This window comes from Tinamus guttatus, unplaced genomic scaffold (genome assembly GCF_059628265.1).
Source record: "Tinamus guttatus ecotype Peru unplaced genomic scaffold, ASM5962826v1 Tinamus_guttatus_pri_ptg000817l, whole genome shotgun sequence".
In the NCBI taxonomy this organism is placed as follows: Eukaryota; Metazoa; Chordata; class Aves; order Tinamiformes; family Tinamidae; genus Tinamus; species Tinamus guttatus.
This window is the reverse complement of record NW_028289351.1, coordinates 20,567-46,269: the sequence shown is the minus strand read 5'-3', so window position 1 is coordinate 46,269 and position 25,703 is coordinate 20,567. Positions and strand designations below refer to the sequence as shown.

The 25,703-nt window shown below is 54.6% G+C and overlaps 3 protein-coding genes and 1 pseudogene across 3 annotated transcripts; 2 read left to right on the top strand and 2 right to left on the bottom strand.

Annotated features, from left to right (window-relative positions):
• The first annotated feature begins 3,608 nt into the window (after nucleotides 1-3,608).
• On the top strand, nucleotides 3,609-5,151 carry LOC148591429 (folate receptor alpha-like). Its single transcript, XM_088537577.1, has 4 exons — nucleotides 3,609-3,773; nucleotides 3,935-4,123; nucleotides 4,483-4,618; nucleotides 4,835-5,151. The coding sequence occupies exons 1-4, from the start codon at nucleotides 3,636-3,638 to the stop codon at nucleotides 5,149-5,151; spliced, it is 780 nt and encodes a 259-aa protein (XP_088393703.1). The 5' UTR covers nucleotides 3,609-3,635.
• Nucleotides 5,152-10,860: 5,709 nt separating this feature from the next.
• Nucleotides 10,861-14,867, bottom strand: LOC148591428 (olfactory receptor 51Q1-like). Its single transcript, XM_088537580.1, has 2 exons — nucleotides 13,953-14,867; nucleotides 10,861-10,926 (listed from the first exon to the last, which is right to left on the bottom strand). Exons 1-2 carry the CDS (start codon nucleotides 14,862-14,864, stop codon nucleotides 10,861-10,863), a joined length of 978 nt encoding a protein of 325 aa, XP_088393706.1. The 5' UTR covers nucleotides 14,865-14,867.
• A 2,004-nt stretch (nucleotides 14,868-16,871) lies between these two features.
• LOC148591427 (olfactory receptor 52R1-like) lies at nucleotides 16,872-17,835 on the bottom strand (annotated as a pseudogene).
• A 4,906-nt stretch (nucleotides 17,836-22,741) lies between these two features.
• LOC104579234 (folate receptor alpha-like) lies at nucleotides 22,742-24,247 on the top strand. Its single transcript, XM_088537575.1, has 4 exons — nucleotides 22,742-22,891; nucleotides 23,053-23,241; nucleotides 23,579-23,714; nucleotides 23,931-24,247. The coding sequence occupies exons 1-4, from the start codon at nucleotides 22,754-22,756 to the stop codon at nucleotides 24,245-24,247; spliced, it is 780 nt and encodes a 259-aa protein (XP_088393701.1). The 5' UTR covers nucleotides 22,742-22,753.
• The last annotated feature ends 1,456 nt before the right edge of the window (nucleotides 24,248-25,703 follow it).

Here is a 25,703-nt window from a genome sequence, read left to right as displayed (position 1 = left end):
ACCGAAATATGTTCCACTATGTCATGGTCCTCAGGATGCAATAGTATGGTGAAAAATTTTGAAAGGTTCTCTGTTTCCATTTCTATTTATGTTTGCATAGCTTCAATTTGGTTTCCTCTCTGTCCAAGGATACAAGTCAGAGTACAGCTCACAGTCCTCCACCGGTGGGGTGGGTGGGCGGGGGAGGTGGGGGGGGGAACACCATAGTCTGAGTTATTCCTGACTTTACCGTTTTCAAATTCTGGACTTACTTGTTGTGATTATTCAGCCCTCTCTGCTGGTATATATGTTACACAATAAAGATCTAAAAACCACAGATACAAACAGCACAAACACAATTTCCATCCAGTGGCACGACCTCACGTAGCTGTGCACTCCGCTAGTGAGTTCCACTGGTTGTCGGCAGGTCACTGAGACTGAACATTCTCTCGAGTTGGCAGATTAGAGGGTTGCCGATAGGCTCCTAACTCGGCGGGCGTCCCCGCAGAGACAACGTGGGTCTCAGTGTTAGGAGTCTCACCCCTCCTTTCTCTCTGCTCTGTCTGTTTATGCCCGGTGCATCCTGCCACGTAGGGCCAGTACGTGCCAGCAGGCAGACCAGGGGGCGGACAAACTCCGCCTTCAGTCACATAATCTTCCCTCCTGGGTGCGCAGGTGCGCATGTCAGTAAATTGTCCCAGTCGTCAGTCTGAGGGTCCTGCCTTTCTCATCTCCCTCCCTCTCGGGTGTTTGACCTTCAAATTAGTTTAGAGGATGTTTGCAGTTAAGTTGGCTACAAGCCCGGTCGAGCAGCCGCCTTCAACTGCTTTCGGAGGAGGTCGGCTCTGAGCCTGGCTGGGCAGCCGCCTCCGTGCTCCTTATCTCTCAGCCTGGGCAGGCAAACATCTTTCTCAGGGTCTTGGATTCTATTTTGCACAATAGTTTTATGACTCTACAGATCATACAAATTTCCACCTTTCAACCATACCTCATGTCAGCAGCAATATACAAAGGATACAACACATAATAGAGATGAACATAGCAAATAGAAATAATAGCCCTAATAACGGTTTCTATCCTCACTTAAAGCATTACAGTTCTTCAACCCCCACTTTTAAAGACAGATCAAATTCCTCTGCACCTCCCCCTTGGCTGTTGTCAAGCCCTCAGCAACATAAGTTTCCTTGATCTCATTCGCCTTCTCTTCCCCAGCCCCCCTTCTCGTTTTTTCAAGGCAATCTAACAAGTCCTGGACCCAGCCGGGCCGTTCTTCAGGTGCGACGGTGTGGGGGGGGGGGTGGGGGGAGGGGGCGGAAGCAGGGGCACAGATGGTGTAGGCGCCGCAGGTGCAGGCACAGACGCAGGCACTGGCGGGGGGGTTAGCGATGGATCTCCAAACACCAGCGGTTTTCAGTGGCGTGGCGGTCCCGGTCCTGAAGTGCTTGCAAAGGCTGCCGTGGCTCCGATGGCCACTTTGCTTTTGGCTTTCACATCGGATTTGAATACTAGGTGGGGCTCAGCTTTGAACCCATTCTCTCTGCACCAGATCGAAAGCTTGCAGAGGGTCTGTTCATCAGTAGCTTGCTCCAGGGATTGCACGAGCCTATTCACCAAATTTCCGTAGGACTCCCGCAATCCCTGCTTCACCATCGTAAATGATGGGGTCTTTCGTTCTGACGGCACTAAAAACAGCGCCTGCTTCACAGCATCCACGGCTGCGTTACGCTCACTGCCTCTATTCTCCAACTTCCCTGAACTTTCTGCCGACTTTCTCGCCACTCTGGCCCTTTCCTCAGCCCCCGTCGGTGGTCCTGTCTCCTCCCCTTTCCCTCCGCGGATTGCTTTCCGCAGAGCGGCAGCGACTTGGGCCTCCCCGTGCAATTGTTCAAGCATTAGCTGCACGGGACGATATATTTTCGCAAGTCGCCGAGCTTCCTTTGAACCTACTTGCATACCATCCCACAGTTCCTTTCCTACTCGCTCCCAGGACTCGAGTTTATATACCTGAGAGGCTTCCTCCATGAGTCTTTTCTGCTTACAGAACAGCAGTAAGTCAATTAAATCGTCTTTTGAGATCTCAGTTTCAGTCTTTTGAGCGAGCTTTAACAAACTTTCTATAATAGCACGCTCCGTTGCTGATGCAGCAATTTCCATCCTAGTTGCTGATGCAGCAATCCCCATCCTGCCCCTGACTCACCAGGTCAGTCCTGACTCACTAGGTCAGCCGTGGCCACGATCCGCCTCTCCCGGGCGCCCAGCTACTTCTCCGCTGGCTGCAGGATCCCTCGCGTTCTCGGCTCCACTCTACCCACGGTCGTATCACGTCGGGGTCACCAGATGCCGAGGCCCACCCCGCGAGACGGAATGAACGACACTTCAATGTGAAGCAGGTTCAATTCGTTTACTATTCTCTACGGTGTAGCTTTATACAATTCTATCGCCTGTAAGCGTACACACGCGCTAAGCAACAGCATTCTCATTGGTTAAGCTATAGTGTCCATGCATAACTAGCTTGCAGCTGGCTGACATTCCTTTCCGATGCTCTATTGCTGGTCCTCCCGGATGCTTATCTGGCTATGGCCGGCCTAGTTCATTAAAAAGTTGCTAACGAGCGTTATCTTCTCCGGGTGGCCTTGGTTCCCATCGCTTCAGTTCCCGGTTCTCACCGCCTCAGCTCCTCGGTTCTCATCACTTCAGCTCCTCAGTTCTCATCACTTCAGCTCCTCGTATTCCTGTAAAAGTGCTAAGGCCCCAACACCAGCCTTCCTCTCAGACAAGAGCACTTCTTTGTGCACCTTGGGTTCTGACATGAGCACTGCTCCTCTTGTCTTTATTTCTTGGGGAGAGCTGTCTTTCAGAGCAAGCCACTCAAGGGTCTCCCCAGGGGAGAGACCCCAGCACAGCTGTCCCTAAAGCCCTGCTCAAAGGTGATGCTGCTAAACCTCGTTAAGCCTAGGAGTCCTTCCAGGTGCTTCCAGCATCTGTGTTAGGAGACTTTCCTATTAAAGCTGAGCCCTGGCTGCTGGAGTTCAGGGTGCTTTTGGGTGTTTCTGGTGGAGGTGTTGGAGGGTCTCCTCTTGCCTGGTGAGCTTGGGGCTCTTTCTTTGGTTTGTTCTTTGGCTGTTCTCCAGTGTAGCTGCTTCTGCAGCGTGTGGTTTCTTTAGTTCAGTAGTTGTTGTTTTCCCCTGTGTCATTGCTAGCAGTGCAGTCTGTCATGTTTCCTTTCTGTGCTTTGCAAGCCTTGTCTTCAAAGCAGTAGTTGACTGTGTTGTTGTGCCTTGCCAAGGCAGGGGAGGGAGGAGCTTTCCTTAGTGAATGTGGGGGCCTCTTGCAGCTGGTGGTGCAGGCAGGGCACTGGCCTGCTGCTGCTTTTAGCTGTTCTCCTCTGCTTTCCAGTGTTTCCTTCTGGAGCCCTAGCTAAAAAGCATCCCCAGCTTGTGGGTGGCTGGCTGGTGTGAGCTTTGGGCTGTGAGAGCTCTGAGCTTCAGCAGGGAGGTGGCTTAAGGGAAGAGGGATCCCCCCATGGAAGGGATCTGATGCAGCCCTGTGTTGATGGTGGTGGTGCCTTGTGCAGCCTCTGCCCTGCAGCTCCTGGTCACACTGTCCCCTGCTGTCCCCTAGTCTGTGCAGCTCTGCTGCTCCCCTGCCCTGTGGAGATGGCCCTGGGGCAGGTGCTGCTTGTTGTGCTGGCCGCGTGCTCCGTGACGGCCACCAAGGAGCAGCTGCTGAACGTCTGCATGGATGCCAAGCACCACAAGAGGCAGCCTGGCCCGGAGGGGCTGCTCTATGGGCAGGTGCGATGCTGCTGGGCCTCAGGTGCCCTTGGGTGGCTGCGCATGGGCAGGTGCTGGAGCCCTGTGGGTGTCAGTGCAGGGAGCTGGTGCTGCAGCTGCCTGTGGCTGCTCCAAGCTGCAGCCTGCCCTTCCCCACGGGCTGCTCTGCTGCTCCGTTGCAGTGTTCCCCCTGGAAGGACAACGCCTGCTGCACGGCCAACACCAGCTCCGAAGCCCACAAGGAGCAGTCCTACCTGTACAAGTTCAACTGGAACCACTGTGGGCTGATGGCAGCCAAGTGCAAGCGGCACTTTGTGCAGGACACGTGCTTGTACGAGTGCTCGCCCAACCTGGGGCCGTGGATCGACAAGGTAGGGCCAGCCCTGCTGCCCCTGAGGGCCGTGGGGTTGTGCTGCTGCCAGGGGCTGTTCCGTGCTGGTGCCTCCTGGAGGCTGTGAGCTGCGTGGGGCCGGGCTGGCACGTGTGCCCTCGTGGCCTTTCCAGGCGAGAGGTGCCTTGGGCCAGGGTTTTGTGAGCGTGTCCCTAGGGCCAGGCAGGGTGGTGCAGGAGCTGCTCTTGATGGGGGCATGTGCGCTGGCCTGGCCCTGCTGGAGCTCAGGCCTGGAGGCCAGGGCCAAGGGTGGGCAGGGGCTGGGGCTGTGGCGCGCGCTGCAGCAGAGCCCCTGTGTGGATGGGCAGCAGCCCCGTGCGTGTCCCTGTGTCCTTGGAGGCCGAGAGCAGCTGGCGGCGGGAGCGCATCCTGCATGTGCCGCTGTGCAGGGAGGACTGCGAGGAGTGGTGGGAGGACTGCAAAGACTCGCTCACCTGCAAGGAGAACTGGCACAAGGGCTGGAACTGGGCCACGGGTGAGTGTCCCTGGAGCTGGGCACGTCCCTGCTCCCTGCCTGGGGCTCCGTGCTGGGAGCTGTCTTGGCTTGGGCATGTCGGGAGGCTGGTGGCCAAGCAGAGAGCACCCCAAGACGCAGCCTGGGCTGTGCCTCCTAGCAGGGCCTCCCGCGTGGGCGCAAGGAAGGAGCGGGAGGTGCTGGCTCATGTGGCTCTGGTGCTGTGTCCCCCCTCAGGAACGAACCGCTGTCCTTGGGGCTCCCCGTGCAGGCCCTTCTGGCAGGTGTTCGCCCGCGCGGCCGACCTGTGTGAGAAGATCTGGTCCCACTCGTACAAATCCAGCACGGAGCAGCGGGGCAGTGGGCGCTGCATCCAGCTGTGGTTTGATCCTGCGCAGGGCAACCCCAATGCGCTTGTGGCCAAATACTACGCTTGGAAGAAGAGATCCTCTCCTGCTCACGTGGCAGACGTGAGCCCTGGGGCGAGCGGCCGATCCGTGTGTGCTCTGCCGTGGTGGGTCCTGCTGCCTCTGGTCCTTGTGCTGGTGCCCTAGGGCCCTGGGCTGGTGGCATCTGCCATGGCTCTCCCAAGGGCCTTGGCTTGCTCCCTCTGGAGAAGGGGGATGCCCAGGCTGCTGTGGGGGTGGAGATGTCCTGGAAAACCCTCAGCTCTGTCTGCAGTCTTTGTATCCACCAGGAAATATTTGTCATGGGTTTTGCTCTTGTTGCACGTTGAAATTTACCTGCCCTTGCAGTGAGAGGGGGAAGGTCTCTCTTTCCCTGCCCTCCTTTCCAGACCTCAGAGGCTGATGTGGAGCTCTGGGTAGTGCCCTCATGCCTGGGGATGTCCTGTGCTGGGCAGGAGCCTGCTCTGACTACCCTTTTCTTGCAGCAAGGGGATGGAGCACAGAGAGTGATGGTTACTTCTGCTCAACTGGCACTTTTCAGTGCTGATCTGTTGCCCATGAGTATTTCTCAGTGCTCTCTCATTTTGTTGGAGTCATAGCTCTCTCTCTTCACAATAAATAACCACCTGTTTCTGCTATCTCTGTAAAGAGGATCTATGGCTGCACTGCATTTGGTTTAGTAACTGTTAAACAAATATTCCAGGCATATGGCTATGACTTAAAAAAAGGCATGTTACTGATATGGGGGAGGAGGAGTGGGGCAAGGGCTGCAGGTGAAGGTAAATGGAACTAGAGAGCCTGCTAGAACTAGAGAGGCTCTGCAGCTCATTACAATGTCTGTGGCCTGTTCCAAGCATCAGCCACACTGTGTTAGTGCACTAATGAGCCTGGAGCTGCATCTGAGCCTTGGAGTCCCTTAGGGAGTTCATCAGTGTTTGGCTACAGGACAAGTACAGAGAACCCCAGGGTCCCTGGGAGAGCACCTCCTCTCTTGCTCTTTTCCCTGCAAGAACCCTCATGGGCCTCTCTGCTAGCTGCTCCCCAGGCATTTGGTCCCTTTGACCCTCAGTGTCTCCCCACCAGCCCCACACCTACTTCCCTCCCAGTGCTTTGTCCCAGGACCTTCCAGCCACCCTGCTGCCTCCTTGAGCTCCAATCTCACTGGTGTGTTTCTTACACACACACACACATCCACATCCACATGTCCCACAGACACAGCAGGACCCACACTTGCCCAGAAGAGAGTGGTGCTTGCCCAGTTTGCCAGCACTTTACTAAGGAGAGAGGAGGGACTGAAGGGTGAGCAGGTGCAGAGGCTGAGCAGAGCCATGAAGGGAGTGGCCTCTGCTAGCACAGTTCTCCATTCCTCTTGGCTTGATCATTCCTGTTCCAACCCGAGCCCTGACATTCCACCTGGCATGATATATCTTGGACAAGGCAAGGACTCCCTTCTTGGATCTTGGCATTCCCCTTCCATCCACACTCCACAAAAAATCCCATTCTTGTTTTTATCCAGTACACAGGGCAGTTGGCATCTTAGACAGAGACAGATCAGTCCTGAGCAGCACGGATAGAAACTGGCACAGGGGCTTGCAGAGGCTCAGATCCAACGTGGTGGCTCCGTGTGTGCTCTGCCGTGGTGGGTCCTGCTGCCTCTGGTCCTTGTGCTGGTGCCCTAGGGCCCTGGGCTGGTGGCATCTGCCATGGCCCTCCCAAGGGCCTTGGCTTGCTGCCTCTGGAGAAGGGGGATGCCCAGGCTGCTGTGGGGATGGAGATGGCCTGGAAAACCCTCAGCTCTGTCTGTATCCACCAGACAATATTTGTCCTGAGTTTTGCTGTTCTTGCACCTTGATATGTGCCTCCCCTTGCAGTGAGAGGGGGAAGGTCTCTCTTTCCCTGCCCTCCTTCCCAGACCTCGGAGGCTGATGTGGAGCTCTGGGTAGTGCCCTCATGCCTGGGGATGTCCTGTGCTGGGCAGGAGCCTGCTCTGACTACCCTTTTCTTGCAGCAAGGGGATGGAGCACAGAGAGTGATGGTTACTTCTGCTCAACTGGCACTTCTCAGTGCTGCTCTGTTGCCCATGGGTATTTCTCAGTGCTTCCTCATTTTGTTGGAGTCATAACTATCTCTCTTCACAATAAATAACCACCTGTTTCTGATATCTCTGTAATGAGGTTGTATGTCTGCACTGCATTGGGTTTAGTAAGTGTTGAACAGATATTCCAGACATATGGCTATGACTAAAACAAAGGCTGTCCCTGATAAATGGGAGGAGGAGTGGGGCAGGGCCGGCAGGTGAAGGTAAATGGAACTAGAGAGCCTGCTGACCCCAGTGCTGGCGCTCTCAACTCATTACAAAGTCTGTGGCCTGTTCCAAGCATCAGCCACACTGCGTTAGTGCACTAATGAGCCTGGAGCTGCATCTGAGCCTTGGAGTCCCTTAGGGAGGTCATCAGTGTTTGGCTACAGGACAAGCAGAGAGAACCCCCGGGTCCCTATTTGAACACCTTCTCTCTTGCTCTTTTCCCTGCAATAATTACTTAAGGCCCTTTACACTATAGTGTAAAGCAGGTCTTTCCTTGATGCAGAAAACTGCACAGTTGATAAAGCACAGCGATATTTCTATCTTGGGCAAATGCTGTCCCTTGAGACTTTCCCTTCAAATGTTTGCTTGTTCCATCTTCCCCTCTTTTCATTGAAAAAAAAAGGGGAGAGGAATTGAAAGCAAAAATGAGGTGCTTGCTCTTGTTTGCTTGCTGTGGTGTTGGGGGTAGAGGGTCTTAGTTGTCCCCAGCTCCTCCCCTGCTCTGTAGGTGTCACAGCAGCTTGACCAACACTGGGGCAGCACTGGCCTTTAGCGGGAGGCCCCATGACATAGACCAGTCCAAGCCTGCATGAGCAGAGGAGCCACCTTTACCACTCAAGAGGGTGCTGGGCACACAGGGTAATTGGGTAGGCAGGTGGCAACAGAGAGCTGGGCAGATACTGCTAGGAAGACCCCAGGGACTAGGTTAGCTTGTTGTTGCTCTGCAGATGCACCAACTCCCAGGTTGTGGACCAGATGTGCAAGTTATTTCTAGATAAACATCCTCCTGGGCTTGACTCCCAAAGATTGTGAAGAGCAGTTGGTTTTGTATTTTGCTGCTCTCTGCTGATGGAAATATAGGCAGCCCAGGAGATGCCCCTGAGTCTCTTAGAAAGCCCCGTTATTTTCCTAGAGATCACATATATGTTGTGCTTGCCCCAGTCTCAGCAAGATAAATTGCCTCTGTTTGATCAAGTACTTGAATATCCCTGAATGGAAGAGGCTGTATGTATAGAAGTTAAACTCTAACAAAGAAAGAACCAACACTTGAGAATATTTATGTAATGAACCCAGAAAGGGAAGAGAAATAGAAAAACTGCAAAATGATACAGCATGATATATATGTGCATAAACACAGAGGGATCCATAGTGAACATAATCTGTGTTTAAGGTCCAAAGTCCCCTTCTCACAAGGATTGATCTCAGAAATCTCTGAAAAGAAAGAAGTTGAGCAAGGAGGGCAGGAGAACTGTGTGGATGCGCAAGGAGCTGTTGGGTAAATTTAATGAGAAAAAGAGCATGTACGTAATGTGGAAGAAGGGCCCGGCCACATGGGAAGAATATAGGAACATTCTCAAAGAATGTAGGGATGCAACAAGGAAGGCCAAGGCCCTTTTGGAGTTAGAGTTAGCGAGAGATGTCAGGGCCAGCAATAAGGGCTTCTATACAGACATCGGCAGCAAGAGGAAGACTAGGGAAAATGTTAGTCCCCTGCTGAATGGGGAGGGTTCCTTGGTGACAGGGGCTGAGGAGAAGGTCGTGTTACTAAATGGCTTCTTTGCCTCAGTCTTTACTGCTAAGGCTAGTTCCCATGAACTACAGAGCCACGACACAAGAGAGAGAACCAGGAGAGAGGAGCACTTTGCACTGGTTGAGGAGGATTGGGTTAGGGCTGATTTAGGCAAACTGGACACCCATAAATGTATGGGCCCACATGGGGTGCATCCAAGAGTGCTGAGGAAACTGGTGAGGCTCATGGCTCAGCTGCTCTTCATCATCTTTGAGAGGTCATAGAGAACAGGGGAGGTGCTGGAGGACTGGAAGAAACCAACATCACTCCAGTCTTCAAAAGGGCAAGAAGGAGGACCTGGGAAACTACAGGTTGGTCAGGCTCACCTCCATCCCTGGGAAGGTGATGGAGCAGCTCATCCTAGAGACTATCTCTAGGCATGTCAAGAAAAAGAAGGTGATCAGGAGTAGTCAGCATGGGATCACCAAGGAAAAGTTGTGTTTGATGAATGTGATTGGCTTCTAGGATGGGGTGACTGGCTGGATGGACAATGGGGGAGCGGTGGATGTTGACTATCTTGACATCAGCAATGCTATTGGCACCATCTCCTATAACATCCTCCTGGGAAAGCTCTGAAAGTGTGGACTGGGTGTCCACTGGAGTGAACACTGAGGTGGATTGAGTACTGGCTGGATGGCAGAGGCCAGAGGGTGGTGGTAAATGGCACTGAGTCTAGTTGAAGGCCTGTGGTCAGTGGTGTCCCGCAGGGATCAGTACTGGGTCCAGTGCTGTTCAACTTGTTCATCAATGATTTGGACGAGGGTACAGAGTGCACCCTGGACAAGTCTGCAGGTGACACCAAACTGGGTGGAATGGCCAACACTCCCAGGGGCTGTGTTGCCATTCAGAGGGACCTGGACAGGCTAGAGAGTCCTGACTAGAGAGAGGAACCTCATGAGGTTCCATAAGGACGAGTGCAGGGTCCTGCACCTAGCGAGGAATAACCCCAGGCACCAGTACAGACTAGGGGTTGACCTGCTGGAAAGCACCTCCGCAGAGAGGGATTTGGGAGCCCCGATTGACACCAAGTTAACCATGAGTCAGCAAGGTGCCCTCATGGCCAAGAAGGCCAATGGGCTCCTGGCTGCATGAGGAGGAGTGTTGCCAGCGGGTGGAGGGACGGCATCCTGCCCCTCTGTCTGGACTGTGTGTATCCACAGGGCAATGTTTGTCATGAGTTTTGTTGTTGCACCTGAACATGTTCCTCCCCTTCCAGTGAGAGGCAGAAGGTCTCTCTTTCACTACCCTCCTTCCCAGGCCTGGGTGGCTGGTGTGGAGCTCTGGGTAGTGCCCTCATGCCTGGGGATGTCCTGTGCTGGACAGGAGCCTGCTCTGACTACCCTTTTCTTGCAGCAAGGGGATGGAGCACAGGGGTGGTGGCTACTTCTGCTCAGCTGCTGCTTCTCAGTGCTGCTCTGCTTCCCATGGGTATTTCTCAGTGCTACCTCATTTTGCTTGAGTCGTAGCCATCTCTTTTCACACACAACGACCACTTTTCCTACTGTCGATAAAATGATTATTTGTGATAATGATATAAATGATAATTTCTAATTATTTATTTGATATTATTTATTATTATTTATAATAAATAATTAATTTAATGTTAATTATTTATGAGGAAAGACCAAGCAAGTTGGGACTGTTTAGTCTGGATAAGAAAATAATGAGAGGAGATTTGATCAACATGTTCAAGTACCTGAGGGGTGACTGTAGGGAGGATGGGGCCAGGCTCCTCTCCATGGGGGCCAGTGACAGGACGAGAGATAAGGGATGTAAGTTGAAACACAGGAAGTTTAATCTCAATATGATGAAGAACCTTCTTACTGTGAGGATGACAGAGCCCTGGAACAGGCTGCGCAGAGAGGTTGTGGGGACGTGCAGTGGGAGAGGTGTGCAACGGAGAAGATGCCTTGGTCCATGGCACAGCCCTACTTCTCACCAGGTTTCTGCCCCCAAGCTGAGACCTGTCCCTGCACATCCCTCACATTCCCTTCCCCATGCAAAGCTGCCTTGGCATGAGGACTCTGAGGACACCCCTGTGTGGAGGCTTGTTCAAAGACAATAGTACCTTGTTAGCAGATAGTTAACCACAAGGGTGTCAGTCTTTGCAGCAGATGGGGGACAGAGCCGAGAAAGACGAGGACTGAGGAACACCTCCCCCTGCCTCGTGTGCGACGTGTCTTGCCAGAAGAAAAGAAACAAAGCCAGACAACCGCGCAGGTGGCCAGATGCTGATTGGTTGTGCGCTTTGCAACACTTGTGTTAAGAAAGTATAAAAAGAAGTCGGTTTGGAAATAAAGTTGTCTCACTCTGCACCCCAGACTGAGTCCGTTTCTTCACAAGGTGCAACAAATGGCGCCCAACGTGGGGCTCGAAGACTAGCTGTCTCTCCGGTTGCACCGCCCAGCTGAACTCCCGGGAATCACGCTGAAAGGAAGCGTAAGGATCAAGCTGAAAGGAAGCTTACTTTGTGTGCACACTAAAAGCCTCTTGAAAGGAAAGAGGTAAGCGGCTGGGAACTATGGGTTCATACCTAATGAAGGAACAAAAGGACGATTTAGAAGCTTCTCCTAAAAACTTGAAACCGCAAAGAAAAAAATTAGGTGAAGAAGAGCTGCAAAAGGTTCTTGCATGGGCTTCTAAAGACGATCCTTCGGTGAATAGTAAGAATGTTTTTAATCTGGAAAGATGGGACCAAATTGGGGTCCGACTGTGGGATAGTGCCACGCGCGGTGATAAGGCTGCTGCTAACCTGTTGCCACAATGGCGAGTTGTACTCGAAATATTGAAATCTCATAGTGGGTTGCAGTCGAACATAAATGACGGGATCGGGACCCCTGCCATCCCCTCCGCGCCTCCTTTACCTCAGTCGTGTCCTGATGAGAATCAGAAAAGAAAACGTGCTGCAAAAGCCTTTGCGGTACTGCCACCTGATGAACAGGACGATGATCCTTTTGGTCCGGGTCCTATTGACCCTGGAAAGGAGCCAGACCTATACCCCCCGGATCCTCACGATAAATGGGCCTCAGTAAAACGAGGAGCAAAACAGGCGGGGGATGTGGGCATGCTGAAAGCCTTTCCCGTTATCTGTGCACCAGACCAGAATCCGCGTTGGGAAGGTTTGTCGTATAATCTTATTAAGGACGTGCGACGTACGGTGACAGATCATGGCCTTGGCGCACCATATACCACCCACCTTATACAATCTCTTTGTGATTCTTCGGTTTTTACTCCCCATGATTTTAAAACCTTGTTTCGCCTCATTATGACTGATATGCAATACACGATGTGGGAATCGAAAATGAGAGAGCTTGCTCGAGCTCAGGGGGAGGAAAACCAGCGGCTGTCGAAAAAAGGTCCTTTACGGGCTGTTACTGTGGACGTGCTAATGGGGGAGGGCGATCACAGTGCTACAACAGCACAAGCAGAAATCCCCCCTGAGGGCTTGCAACAAGTTAAGGCACTTGCTCTCCGCGCCCTTAAGGCCGTTCCGGAGAGTGGTAAACAAAGACAACCTTTTGTTAGCATAAGACAAGATGCGAATGAGCCATATATGAAGTTTTTGGATCGGCTTAATGAGGCTCTGGAGAAACAAATTGATAATGAACAAGCACGAAGCTACATTTTTAAGCAACTAGCAGTTGAGAATGCTAACCCTGATTGCCAGAGAGTTTTGCGGCCACTAAAGGATCCTACTATTGATGACATGCTAAAAGCATGTATTAATGTCGGTACCAAACAGTATGAATATTCACTGATGGCCGAAACATTTGCAACAATGTCTATGAAAAGGCCATGTTTTGCTTGTGGTCAATTTGGGCATATTCGTAAATACTGTCCGAAAACACAAGCAAACAAAGGAGCGCCTGGACTATGTCCGCGCTGTCACAAAGGACAACACTATGCTAATCAGTGTCGATCAAAATTTGATAAGGAAGGTCGACCGCTAGCCCCTTCGGGAAACTTCAAGCGGAGCGCGGCGGGGGGTCGCGCCATGACAGCAAATCACCCCTCAGAGCGGCCTCACCGGGAAGCAGCCGCCGCTTGTGCGCCAGCACAGGCGGCAGCGCCGGGGTGGACCTGGCCACTACAATAGAAGTGCTAATTACTGATACATCAGTTGTGCTAATTCCAACTGGTGTCCACAGCCCCCTGGGGCGAGGAATGGCAGCACTGTTAATTGGGCGATCTTCAACCACGAGACAAGGGCTGTTTGTGTGTTACCTGGAGTTGTCAATGCAGATTTCAAAGGAGAAATTAAGATAATGGTATGGACTCCGATACCACCCTGTACTGTGCCGATGGGAAGATATGGACGATATATTGATTGCTGCAGAGCAAAAGGAAACAGCAGAAGAGGCTCTGCATCAGATTACGCGAGCAGCATCAGCTGCAGGATTAAGAATTGCGGAAGATAAAGTACAGGAAAGTCCGCCTTGGCGATATTTAGGATGGAGAATTTCTGATCATCAAATTCGACCACAATCATTGACCTTAAAGACAGACATAAGGACTTTGAATGATCTTCAAAAACTTTTGGGAACTATTAATTGGTTCCGTCCCTCCTTAGGGATTTCCACAGAAGATTATCTAGTCCAGTAAATCCGTTCGTAACCTGTCTAGTAGGACAGACTGTTGATGTTTGGCATATTTTGTTTATTGTTAGCATGCCTGCTTTGTTTCTTGTTATGTGTTTAAGGATAGGTTGATCATTTAATTAAGTCATGGCTGTTCAAACAAAAACAAATAAAGAAGGGTGAGATGTGGAGGCTTGTTCAAAGACAATAGTACCTTGTTAGCAGATAGTTAACCACAAGGGTGTCAGTCTTTGCAGCAGATGGGGGACAGAGCCGAGAAAGACGAGGACTGAGGAACACCTCCCCCTGCCTCGTGTGCGACGTGTCTTGCCAGAAGAAAAGAAACAAAGCCAGACAACCGCGCAGGTGGCCAGATGCTGATTGGTTGTGCGCTTTGCAACACTTGTGTTAAGAAAGTATAAAAAGAAGTCGGTTTGGAAATAAAGTTGTCTCACTCTGCACCCCAGACTGAGTCCGTTTCTTCACAAGGTGCAACACCCCTGCGGATCTGCTTGGTCTTAATGCTGTAGATGATGGGGTTGAGCACGGGAGGCACCAGCAGGTAGACGTTGGCCATGAGGATGTGCACGAGAGGGGAGGCATGTTTGCCAAAACGGTGCACCATGGACAAACCAACCATGGGGATGTAAAGGATGAGGACAGCCAGGATGTGGGACAAGCAGTTGTTTAAAACCTTGAGACGCTCCCCTGGGGATGCAGTGCTCACCACTGCCTTAGCAATCAGGATATAGGACACAAGGATGAGCACTGGGTCTAATGTGAGAATGAGAAAGGCTATAACAAGGCCATAAAAGTAACTGAATTTGATGTCTCCACAAGCCAGCTTGATCAAATCCTGATGCAGGCAGTAGGGGTGAGAGAGCACATGGGATCTGCAGAACGGCAGCCTTCTTAATACTGGAACTTCGGGGAGAGCTACAAAGATGCATCTGCACAGGGCAGCCAGTCCGATCTTGGCTATCTTGGTACCACTGAGGATGGAGGAGTATCTCAGCGGGCAGCAGATGGCCACATAGCGATCAAAGGCCATGGCTAGAAGCACTGAGGACTCCAAGAAGGAGAAAACATGAATGAAAAAACATTGAGCCAAGCAAGCATCAAAATCAATCTCCCTAGCATTAAACCAGCGAATGCTCATCACGGTTGGCAGGGTAGACAGAGACAACCCCAGATCTGTGGTGGCCAGCATGGAGAGGAATTGGTACATGGGCTTGTGGAGGCTGGGATCAGTCCTGGTGACGTACAGGATGGAGGAGTTGCCCAGAAGTGAAACAACGTAAAGGAAAGTGAAGGAAAGCGAGAGCCAGATATCGAACCTTTTGTGCCCAGAGATGCCCGTGAGGATAAATGTGAACTGGGTAGATGTGGAGTTGTTGAGAGGCATCATGTGTTGAAGGGGGCCTGCAGTGGAAGAGACATATGAAAGAAATCACAGTGTTAAGAGTAATGCTAGGAGGACTGAGCAAAGGCATGAATATGAATGCAGAGCACAGGAAACACCAGTGTCTGGCACAGATGGGCACTGGACACTGCTGCCATCAGGTGCTGGGCAGCTCAGCTCAGGACTTAGGCGAGATAAAGGACCATTCATAGGAGACAGCTCTCACATATAGAGCAGTTTATTTTGCTCTATATGTTATATGCTCTGTGTAGCACAAGCTCCTGGATTGTAACCGGGCATTCAGGAAGGGCACATGCCACATGAAATTGAGTCTATGCACATGAACTGTGGGAGATTTGGAAAGGGAGCCTCTGTCCTAGGTCTCTTTATTATCCCCAAATCCTTCATTTCAGTGCCAAAAGAGCTTCTCTTTTAGATGTCCTTCTCTAAGGAAGTGGGTCAAGGCTGTGTGCCCTGGGCATTAGGTGTCATTGGGCAAGACAAGATGCCCTTCATGGGCTCACTCAGACACCAGAGCTGCCTCCTCTGCTGGGAGAGGTGCCTCCTCTGTCAGATTGAGGGGAGCCTGCGCTTCTGCTGTCTGGGGCCAAGGACTCCAGCAGCTCAGCTCACATATTGTACTGACTATAAGAAATTAGGGTCCATAAGAGCTATGCAGAAAAGGGTGATTCTGAATGTGCAGATGCAGCAGCAAGAGGAAAAAATATTTTAAACCGCAAATAGAAAATAGAAGTCTGAGCCTAGAGATATAGACTAAGAAAAAGCTGCAAGAGGAGCACACTTGTAGGATGGCAGGCAGAGCAAGTGGGTGACCTGTCTGGAAGCGCAGGAGCTTTTGGCAGGGCGGGAGATCTGTCTACAAGAGGAGGAAACTTGAAAGGAGAGGGGAGAACCTGGGCAGAACCCACAGTCCCCAGTAGTGCCACACAGAGAGGCAGTACCTGAATCCCGTGTGCAGACAGGATCTCTGGTCTCTGCAGAGGGGAACAGCACGGCTGAGGGCAGGAACTAGCAGCAGCAGCGGCAGTGGGGCCAAGCGGCAGCGCGGAGCTGCCTCGCGCGGCCCCTGTGCTCAGGAGAGCCCAGAGATGCAGCTGGCGGAGCCGGGGGAAGGTGCGGTGGGAAGAACTGGTGTCTCTGGCTGCGATGCTCTCCCTTGGGCAGCGCTCGCGCACACGCTGCCAGGCCAGCACCTCCTGGAAGGGAGGAGAGAGCCCCGCAGAGCCTCACGCGCGGGGCTGCCGCCACAGGGTCTCTTATAGCCCTTGGCAAGGCCCTGGGCAGCCCAGCGTGACGTGCCGGCCCCAGGAGGGGGAGGAGGGCACACAGGCTGGGGCAGCAGTGCCTGGTGCCTCCTGAGAGCAGCCCCGTGCAGCACGTCTCCCGCGCAGAGCCGCGTGCGGAGCGGGGCCAGGGCTGCACGCCCCATGCAGGGATGCACGGGATGCCCTGGGGATGCGGCGACGCCTCCTCTGCCTTCAAGGGGACAGAGCCGCTCTCCAAGCAGGGCCGTGCCCTGATGCTCTGGCTGTGCGTGGGCAGCCTGGGAGCTCGCACGGCTTCAGCTCGTGACAGAGGGGCCCCCACCAGAGGGTCTGAGTGGCCCCCTGTGTCACCTGTGACATCGCAGGGACCAAGGACAGCAGCCACCTGCCAGCCAAGGTGCTGCAGCTGCCCATCTGAAATCAGTAGCTATTGCATGTTTGGTCTTTCATAGATGTATCCTTATTTTGACTAAATGAAATGTGTAATGTCAGTTCTCTCTCCCCAGACACCACTGAAGGAGGGAAGGATGAGGGGGCCTGAACTACTGCAGGAAAACACACACACGTGCAGGCACTTCACGTGCACCCTGCACAGTGAGCCCAGGACAGTGCAGTTTTATGAAGGTCCCAGAAGGGGTTTCCCATACAGGAAGGGGCATCAAACCCACACTCGGTACCACAGTGACTGACACCTGCTCCCTGTGGGTGAGATTTCACAGGAGGCTGCTCAGGTTCCCTTTCGCTGGAAGAGCAGGACCACCCTGTCACGGATCTGCTTGGTTCTCACTCCATAAACTATGGGGTTTAACATAGGGGGAAGCAGCAGGTAGACAATGGCCACCGCTATATGAACATGGTGAGGGATGTTCTGCCCAAAGCGATGGGTTAGAAAGGTGAAGAGGGCAGGGATGTAAAGGGTGAGCATGACACAGACATGGGATGCACAAGTGCTGAAGGCCTTGAGCCTTGCCTCCGTGGATGGTAGCCTCAATACTGCTCAGAGGATCATGGTGTAGGACACAAATATCAAGGTCATATCAAATATCCCAACCACAAGGGCCACAAAGAGGCCATAAATGACATTGACTCTAGTGTCCCCACAGGCCAGCTTAACCACAGCCATGTGCTCACAGTAGGCATGGGAGATGACATTGTTCTGGCAGAAGGACAACCTGTGCAGCAGGAAGCAGAAGGGACTCACCAGGACAACCCCACGCACCAGCACCAGGCTCCCAAGCGTCACCACCGCTGGCACAGAGAGGATGCTGGAGTGTTGCAGGGGGTAGCAGATGGCAACATAGCGGTCCAAGGCCATGGCCATGAGCACGCCCGACTCCACTGATGAGAAGGTGTGGATGAAGAAGAGTTGAAGAAGGCAGGAGAGAAAGCTGATCTCCCTGGAGCCCAGCCAGAAGATGCTGAGCATTTTGGGTAGGGAGGATGTGGAGAGGACCAGGTCAGTGAAGGCCAGCATGGCCAGGAAGAGGTACATGGGCTCGTGCAGACTTGGCACGGTCTTGATGAAGACCAGAAGGGCGATGTTCCCCACCACGGCAAAGGCATACATCATGCTGAAGGGGAAGGCGATCCAGAACTGCTCCTTCTCCAGCCCAGGGATGCCGATCAGCAGGAAAGAAGGATGCTGGGAGAAGGCAGTAGTGTTCAGAGATGACATGGAATGCTTTTTGCCTCCTACCAGGGTTGGGCCCATGATGCTGCTGGAAATAAGCATCGAGAACCTGTAAAAGCAGTGCCTTTGTCAGCGGGCAGCAGAGCAGCAGGGTTCCTGCTCAGGCTGACACTCATAGAATCATAGAATGCTTAGGGTTGGAAGGGACCTCTAGAGGTCATCTAGTCCAACCCCCTGCACACGCAGGGTCACCTAGAGCACGTGGCACAGGACTGCGTCCAAGCGGGTTTGAAGATCTCCAGAGAAGGAGACTCCACAACCTCTCTGGGCAGCCTGTTCCAGTGCTCTGGCACCCTCACTGTTAAGAAATTTTTCCTTAAGTTCCTGTGGAACTTTTGGTGCTTCAGTTTCCGGCCATTTCCTCTAGTCCTATCAGTGGCCACCACTGAAAAGAGACCAGCACCATCCTCTGCACTCCCTCCCTTGAGGTACTTCTAGACACTGCTCAGGTCCCCTCTCAGCCTTCTCTTCTCCAGGCTGAACAGGCCCAGCTCCCTCAGTCTCTCCTCGTAGGGCAGATGTTCCAGGCCCCTGATCATCCTTGTTGCCCTGCGCTGGACCCTCTCCAGCAGCTCCACATCCTTCTTATACTGTGGAGCCCAGAACTGGACACAATACTCCAGATGTGGCCTCACTAGGGCTGAGTAGAGGGGCAGGATCACTTCCCTCGACCTGCTGGAGATGCTCTTCTTAATGCATCCCGGGATCCCATTGGCCTTCCTGGCCACAAGAGCACACTGCTGCCTCATGGTCAAGACTCGCCTAGGGCCAGGTACTTGTCTGGCCAAGGGAAGGGCATGGGAATGGATTCTCTTCCCTTTGCCAATGTCCATGGCTTGTCCAGAGCCACAAGGCATTTGATTCATGCATGTGTTTCCAGTGGCCTGTGTCATCCAAATATGCAGATAGCTGGGATAGGTTAAGTGAGGGTCCCCTCCTGGGATGTATGGGATGGAGGCAGTATAGTTAGGCTTGCAGCCTGGTCACGGCAGCCTCCTCTCATCCTCACAATCTGCAGCACCTCAGGTCTTTTTTAGGTCTTTTTGGTTCCCCTCATGCAGGGACAAAGCCCCCGGGGAGCAAGTTCACAGCTCATAAGGAATCAGTGAGTGACTCGTCGGCATGCGGGGATGCTCCTCGGGAGGAGCCGCCGTGCTGACACACGGGCTGGCAGGGCTGCGAGCGGAGAAAGGAGGAAAAGGCTGTTGGAAGAATGCGGGAAAGCCCTGCAGGGCAGGACAGGGCGGAGCGGGCGGCAGAGGCCGCGCAGGAGGCGGCGCTGCGCGGCGGGGCAGGAGCCGGGTCCGGGTCCGGGTCCGGGTCCGGGCAGGCGGCCCCGTGGCCAGGAGCCCCGGGGGCCCCGTCCCCGGCCGCAGCTCCGGGCCGCGGCTGCGGGGCCGGCGCTGCAGCCGCCCCGAGGGGCCGGGGCCGGGGCCGGGGCCGGAGCGGAGGCTGCGCAGGAGGCGGGAGGAGCCGCCCCCCGGCAGAGCAGCCCCGTGCGCGGCCCGAGCGCGCCGAGGCGGCTCCCGGCGGGGCCGAGCGGGCGGGCCCGGGCGGAGCCGGGGGCGCCGGGCAGAGCGCCGAGCTGCGGGGCACACGCGGCTCCGGGGCTGGCGGAGCGGCCGCGGCGCCGGCGCTCGCTGCTTCCGCGCAGCCTCCCGAGCGCGCCGGGACGCGGCCCCGGCCCCGAGCGCGGCTCTGGCCGCCGTGGCCGGGCAGCGAGGAGCGGAGCGGAGCGGAGCGGGGGAGGCGGCAGCGGCCGCAGAGCCGCGCGCTGCTCCCGGCTCCGCTGCCCGCGGGGAGCCGCCGGGAGCCGCTGGCCGGCGCCGCTCCTCGGCCCTGGGCACAAAGTGGCCGCAGGAGCCCAGACAGCGTGTGCGGGGCAGCGGGGGGACGTCGGGCCACAGCCCCTGCAGCCTGGCGTGCCTGTGCAAGGCGAGGGGCTGTCCCTGGTGGCCATCCCGCCCTTGCCGGCCCTGCAGCGCTGTCCCTCTTTGCGGAGGGATTCGCTCTCCCCACGAGCGCCGTGAGCAAGGCGCAGAGCTGCCAGGAGCTCGTCCTCCGGGCGGCCAGGGGAGGCAGAGCGCAGCAGCAAGGCCGGGGCACCACAGGGCTCCTTTGGGCAGCAGCGCGTAGCGCAGCCGCAGCGCCCAAGGCGGGGGGCAGGCGGGCGCGGAGCTCTCACCTGTGCCCTGCTCGTGGGGCTCTGCTGCGCGGGGAGGAGCGGAGCTGCGGCAGGAGGAGCCGCTGCCCAAGCGGCGGCAGCGGGAGCTTTTGAGCAGGCGGCCGAGGCTCCCTGGAGGGCTGGGACGCACAGGGAGCTGCAAGCCCCAGCCGTCCCCGCGCTGTGGATAGGGACCGGCTGCAGCCAGGCCCTTTAATTGCCCAGGCCCGCAGAGCCCAGGATGCTCGAGGAGGGACTTGCAGTGGTCCCTGCACATGCACAAGGTGGGGGGGCCAGGTAGGGCTCGCAAATCCTTCTTTTTTTGTTGTAAGGAGCTTGGTGGTGCCCTCTCCTTGCTGAGTCCCCTCTATCATTCACAGCAGTGAGGTGCCCCTGCTCCAGCGCTACCTGCCCTTGGCCACTCTGCTCGCGTGGCAGCTTCTCCTCTTGTGCTGAGGCACTGCCAGTCACTGCAGCTCCATGGATTTCACAATTAAATACCCATGCTTTTACCGCTTCAATAATCCTTAACAAGAGGAAATACTCACTGATAAAGAGGAAGATTAAGGACACAGAAATAAAAAGCAAGCAAAATGAGCATCCAGACTCATGTCTTGGCTTGCAAGCACACAGGGCAGTTGGCATCTTAGACAGAGAGAGATCAGTCCTGAGCACCATGGGCAGAAACTGGCACAGCGGCTTGCAGAGGCTCAGATTAAACGTGGTGGCTCAAGGGCTTGTGCAGCTCCCCCCAAACAGGCCATTGGGAGCAGAAGAGGGGCTGAAGAGGCAGTTGTGCCCATCTGGCCCAGGGCTGCTGTCTGCACGGACACATAGATGGGGCAGAAAAGTGCAGCACTGATATCTGCTTATCTGAAGAGCAGTGATTACAAGTGATTTTTTTTTGTCATTTAATCTTTTTTAAAGTGGTAAAGAATACATAGGCAGGCTGGCAATGCAGACCCACAGCTGTGAACATCTCACCCATTAGAGCAATGCAGACCAGTAGATGGACAGAAATATTTATTAGCGATAAAAAAGACAAGAATAAATATTGGATATACAGAAATGCACCACCTATAGGAAATCTCCATGTTGTGCTAGAGTATTCAAACCCCAGTTACCCTGGCAATACATTCTGGGCTTTCTTTACAAGATGTGTGCCCATTTGGCCACAGCCCCCACCCGCCTGTGCCATGGAGAACAGGGATCCTGCTGGGACTGCAGGGAGTGCAGAATGGCACCGAGCTCACGTGTATGCCCCAAACCAAAGTAGATAGTGGGAATTCCTTGTCAAGGAGGAGAAAACTAAGCACGAAAGGGCTTGTGTGTCTGCGATACTTGTGCAGTTGTGTCTCTGTGGTGGAAGGGAAGCCCTGCCACAAGGCACGAGCAGACAGGGCCTCTCCAGCATGGAAAGGAGGCAGCTGAGGCCAGATGTGATGCAGCTGGCACAGGCACGGAGCAGATGGATGGGGAATCACTGCTCCCTGCAAATCCGAGACCGAGAGGCGTGAAGAAGGAACACAGCACGTGGCTGGTTGGGAGCAAACGCATTGAGGTGGGATTGAGGACACAGGCCGTCCTGAGGCTGCATCAATTGCTAGAAGAGGGTCTAGTGGAGCTGAAGCCTCTCAGGAGGGACACTGGAAAGAGGGTCTGCTCAGGGGATGCCTTCCTGCGCCCAATTCAGGGCTGTCACTGAAGAATCTAGCATGGCAAGGCAACAGGCACGTGCCAAGGGGTCCTGCAATCAAACCTGCCTTTTGGCTCCCTTATAGTGCTCCGGCCTTTGCAGCAAGGCTTTTGGTTTCCTCTCATGAGCTGGCCTTAATTTGGTTTTGAGTTTGGGAGTTCCCAGCCTTCCTCTCAGACAAGAGCACTTCTTTGTGCACCTTGGGTTCTAACATGAGCACTGCACCTCTTGTCTTTATTTCTTGGGGAGAGCTGTCTTTCAGAGCAAGCCACTCAAGGGTCTCCCCAGGGGAGAGACCCCAGCACAGCTGTCCCTAAAGCCCTGCTCAAAGGTGATGCTGCTAAACCTCGTTAAGCCTAGGAGTCCTTCCAGGTGCTTCCAGCATCTGTGTTAGGAGACTTTCCTATTAAAGCTGAGCCCTGGCTGCTGGAGTTCAGGGTGCTTTTGGGTGTTTCTGGTGGAGGTGTTGGAGGGTCTCCTCTTGCCTGGTGAGCTTGGGGCTCTTTCTTTAGTTTGTTCTCTGGCTGTTCTCCAGTGTAGCTGCTTCTGCAGCGTGTGGTTTCTTTAGTTCAGCAGTTGTTGTTTTCCCCTGTGTCATTGCTAGCAGTGCAGTCTGTAATGTTTCCTTTCTGTGCTTTGCAAGCCTTGTCTTCAAAGCAGTAGTTGACTGTGTTGTTGTGCCTTGCCAAGGCAGGGGAGGGAGGAGCTTTCCTTAGTGAATGTGTGGGCCTCTTGCAGCTGGTGGTGCAGGCAGGGCCCTGGCCTGCTGCTGCTTTGAGCTGTTCTCCTCTGCTTTTCAGTGTTTCCTTCTGGAGCCCTAGCTAAAAAGCATCCCCAGCTTGGGGGTGGCTGGCTGGTGTGAGCTTTGGGCTGTGAGAGCTCTGAGCTTGAGCAGGGAGGTGGCTTAAGGGAAAAGGGATCCCCAAAGGAAGGGATCTGGTGCAGCCCTGTGTTGATGGTGGTGGTGCCTTGTGCAGCCTCTGCCCTGCAGCTCCTGGTCACACTGTCCCCTGCTGTCCCCTAGTCTGTGCAGCTCTGCTGCTCCCCAGCCCTGTGGAGATGGCCCTGGGGCAGGTGCTGCTTGTTGTGCTGGCCGCGTGCTCCGTGACGGCCACCAAGGAGCAGCTGCTGAACGTCTGCATGGATGCCAAGCACCACAAGAGGCAGCCTGGCCCGGAGGGGCTGCTCTATGGGCAGGTGCGATGCTGCTGGGCCTCAGGTGCCCTTGGGTGGCTGCGCATGGGCAGGTGCTGGAGCCCTGTGGGTGTCAGTGCAGGGAGCTGGTGCTGCAGCTGCCTGTGGCTGCTCCAAGCTGCAGCCTGCCCTTCCCCACGGGCTGCTCTGCTGCTCCGTTGCAGTGTTCCCCCTGGAAGGACAACGCCTGCTGCACGGCCAACACCAGCTCCGAAGCCCACAAGGAGCAGTCCTACCTGTACAAGTTCAACTGGAACCACTGTGGGCTGATGGCAGCCAAGTGCAAGCGGCACTTTGTGCAGGACACGTGCTTGTACGAGTGCTCGCCCAACCTGGGGCCGTGGATCGACAAGGTAGGGCCAGCCCTGCTGCCCCTGAGGGCCGTGGGGTTGTGCTGCTGCCAGGGGCTGTTCCGTGCTGGTGCCTCCTGGGGGCTGTGAGCTGCGTGGGGCCGGGCTGGCACGTGTGCCCTGGTGGCCTTTCCAGGCGAGAGGTGCCTTGGGCCAGGGTTTTGTGAGCGTGTCCCTAGGGCCAGGCAGGGTGGTGCAGGAGCTGCTCTTGATGGGGGCATGTGCTCAGGCCTGGAGGCCAGGGCCAAGGGTGGGCAGGGGCTGGGGCTGTGGCGTGCGCTGCAGCAGAGCCCCTGTGTGGATGGGCAGCAGCCCCGTGCGTGTCCCTGTGTCCTTGGAGGCCGAGAGCAGCTGGCGGCGGGAGCGCATCCTGCACGTGCCGCTGTGCAGGGAGGACTGCGAGGAGTGGTGGGAGGACTGCAAAGACTCGCTCACCTGCAAGGAGAACTGGCACAAGGGCTGGAACTGGGCCACGGGTGAGTGTCCCTGGAGCTGGGCACGTCCCTGCTCCCTGCCTGGGGCTCCGTGCTGGGAGCTGTCTTGGCTTGGGCATGTCGGGAGGCTGGTGGCCAAGCAGAGAGCACCCCAAGACGCAGCCTGGGCTGTGCCTCCTAGCAGGGCCTGCCGCGTGGGCGCAAGGAAGGAGCGGGAGGTGCTGGCTCATGTGGCTCTGGTGCTGTGTCCCCCCTCAGGAACGAACCGCTGTCCTTGGGGCTCCCCGTGCAGGCCCTTCTGGCAGGTGTTCCCCCGCGCGGCCGACCTGTGTGAGAAGATCTGGTCCCACTCGTACAAATACAGCACGGAGCAGCGGGGCAGTGGGCGCTGCATCCAGCTGTGGTTTGATCCTGCGCAGGGCAACCCCAATGCGCTCGTGGCCAAATACTACGCTTGGAAGAAGAGATCCTCTCCTGCTCACGTGGCAGACGTGAGCCCTGGGGCGAGCGGCCGATCCGTGTGTGCTCTGCCGTGGTGGGTCCTGCTGCCTCTGGTCCTTGTGCTGGTGCCCTAGGGCCCTGGGCTGGTGGCATCTGCCATGGCCCTCCCAAGGGCCTTGGCTTGTTCCCTCTGGAGAAGGGGATGCCCTGGCTGCTGTGGGGATGGAGATGGCCTGGAAATCCCTCAGCTTTGTCTGCAGTCTTTGTGTCGACCAGGAAATGTTTGTCATGGGTTTTGCTGTTCTTGCACCTTGATATGTTCCTCCCCTTGCAGTGAGAGGGGGAAGGTCTCTCTTTCCCTGCCCTCCTTCCCAGACCTCGGAGGCTGGTGTGGAGCTCTGGGTGGTGCCCTCATGCCTGGGGATGTCCTGTGCTGGGCAGGAGCCTGCTCTGACTACCCTTTTCTTGTAGCAAGGGGATGGAGCACAGAGTGATGGTTACTGCTGCTCAACTGGCACTTCTCAGTGCTGCTCTGTTGCCCATGGGTATTTCTCAGTGCTACCTCATTTTGTTGGAGTTGTAGCTCTCTCTCTTCACAATAAATAACCCCCTGTTTCTGCTGTCTCTGTAATGAGGGTCCATGGCTTCACTGCATTGGGTTTAGTAACTGTGAAACAAATATTTTAGACATACAGCTATGACTTTTTTTTTCTTTTTTTTTAAAGGGATGTTCTGCTGCCTCTGTAATGAGGTTCTCTGGCTGCGCTGCATTGAGTTTGGTAACTGCTAAACAAATATTCCAGGCATATGGCTATGACTAAAGCAAGGGCTGTTACTGATATAGGGGAGGAGGAGTGGGTCAGGGCCTGAAGGTGAATGTAAATGGAACTAGAGAGCCCAGAGGGTGATGGTTACTTCTGCTCAACAGGCGCTTCTCGGTGCTGCTCTGCCCTCCATGGGTATTTCTCAGTGCTACCTCCTTTTGTTGGAGTCATAGCTCTCTCTCTTCACAATAAATAACCACCTGTGTTTGGTATCTGTGTAAAGAGGATCTCGGGCTACACTGCATTGGGTTTAGTAATTGTTAAACAAATATTCCAGACATATGGTTATAACTATAGCAAGGACTGTTACTGATACAGGGGAGGAGGAGTGGGGCAGGGCCTGCAGGTGAAGGTAAATGGAACTAGAGAGCCTGCTGACCCCAGTGCTGAGGCTCTGCAGCTCATTACAAAGTCTGTGGCCTGTTCCAAGCATCAGCCACACTGTATTAGTGCACTAATGAGCCTGGAGCTGCATCTGAGCCTTGGAGTCCCTTAGGGAGTTCATCAGTGTTTGGCTACAGGACAAGCAGAGAGAACCCCAGGGTCCCTGGGAGAGCACCTCCTCTCTTGTTCTTTTCCCTGCAAGAATTATTTAAGGCAATTTATACTAGAGTGTAGAGCAGGGTCTTTCTGTTATCTGGCTCAAGGGAAGGTGATATAGCACAGAGATATTTCTATCTTTGGTTGATGCTGTCACTTTTACCTTCTCCCTTCAAATGCTTGTTTGCTCCATCCCTCCTTCTCTTTGGTTAAAGAACTAAAGAGG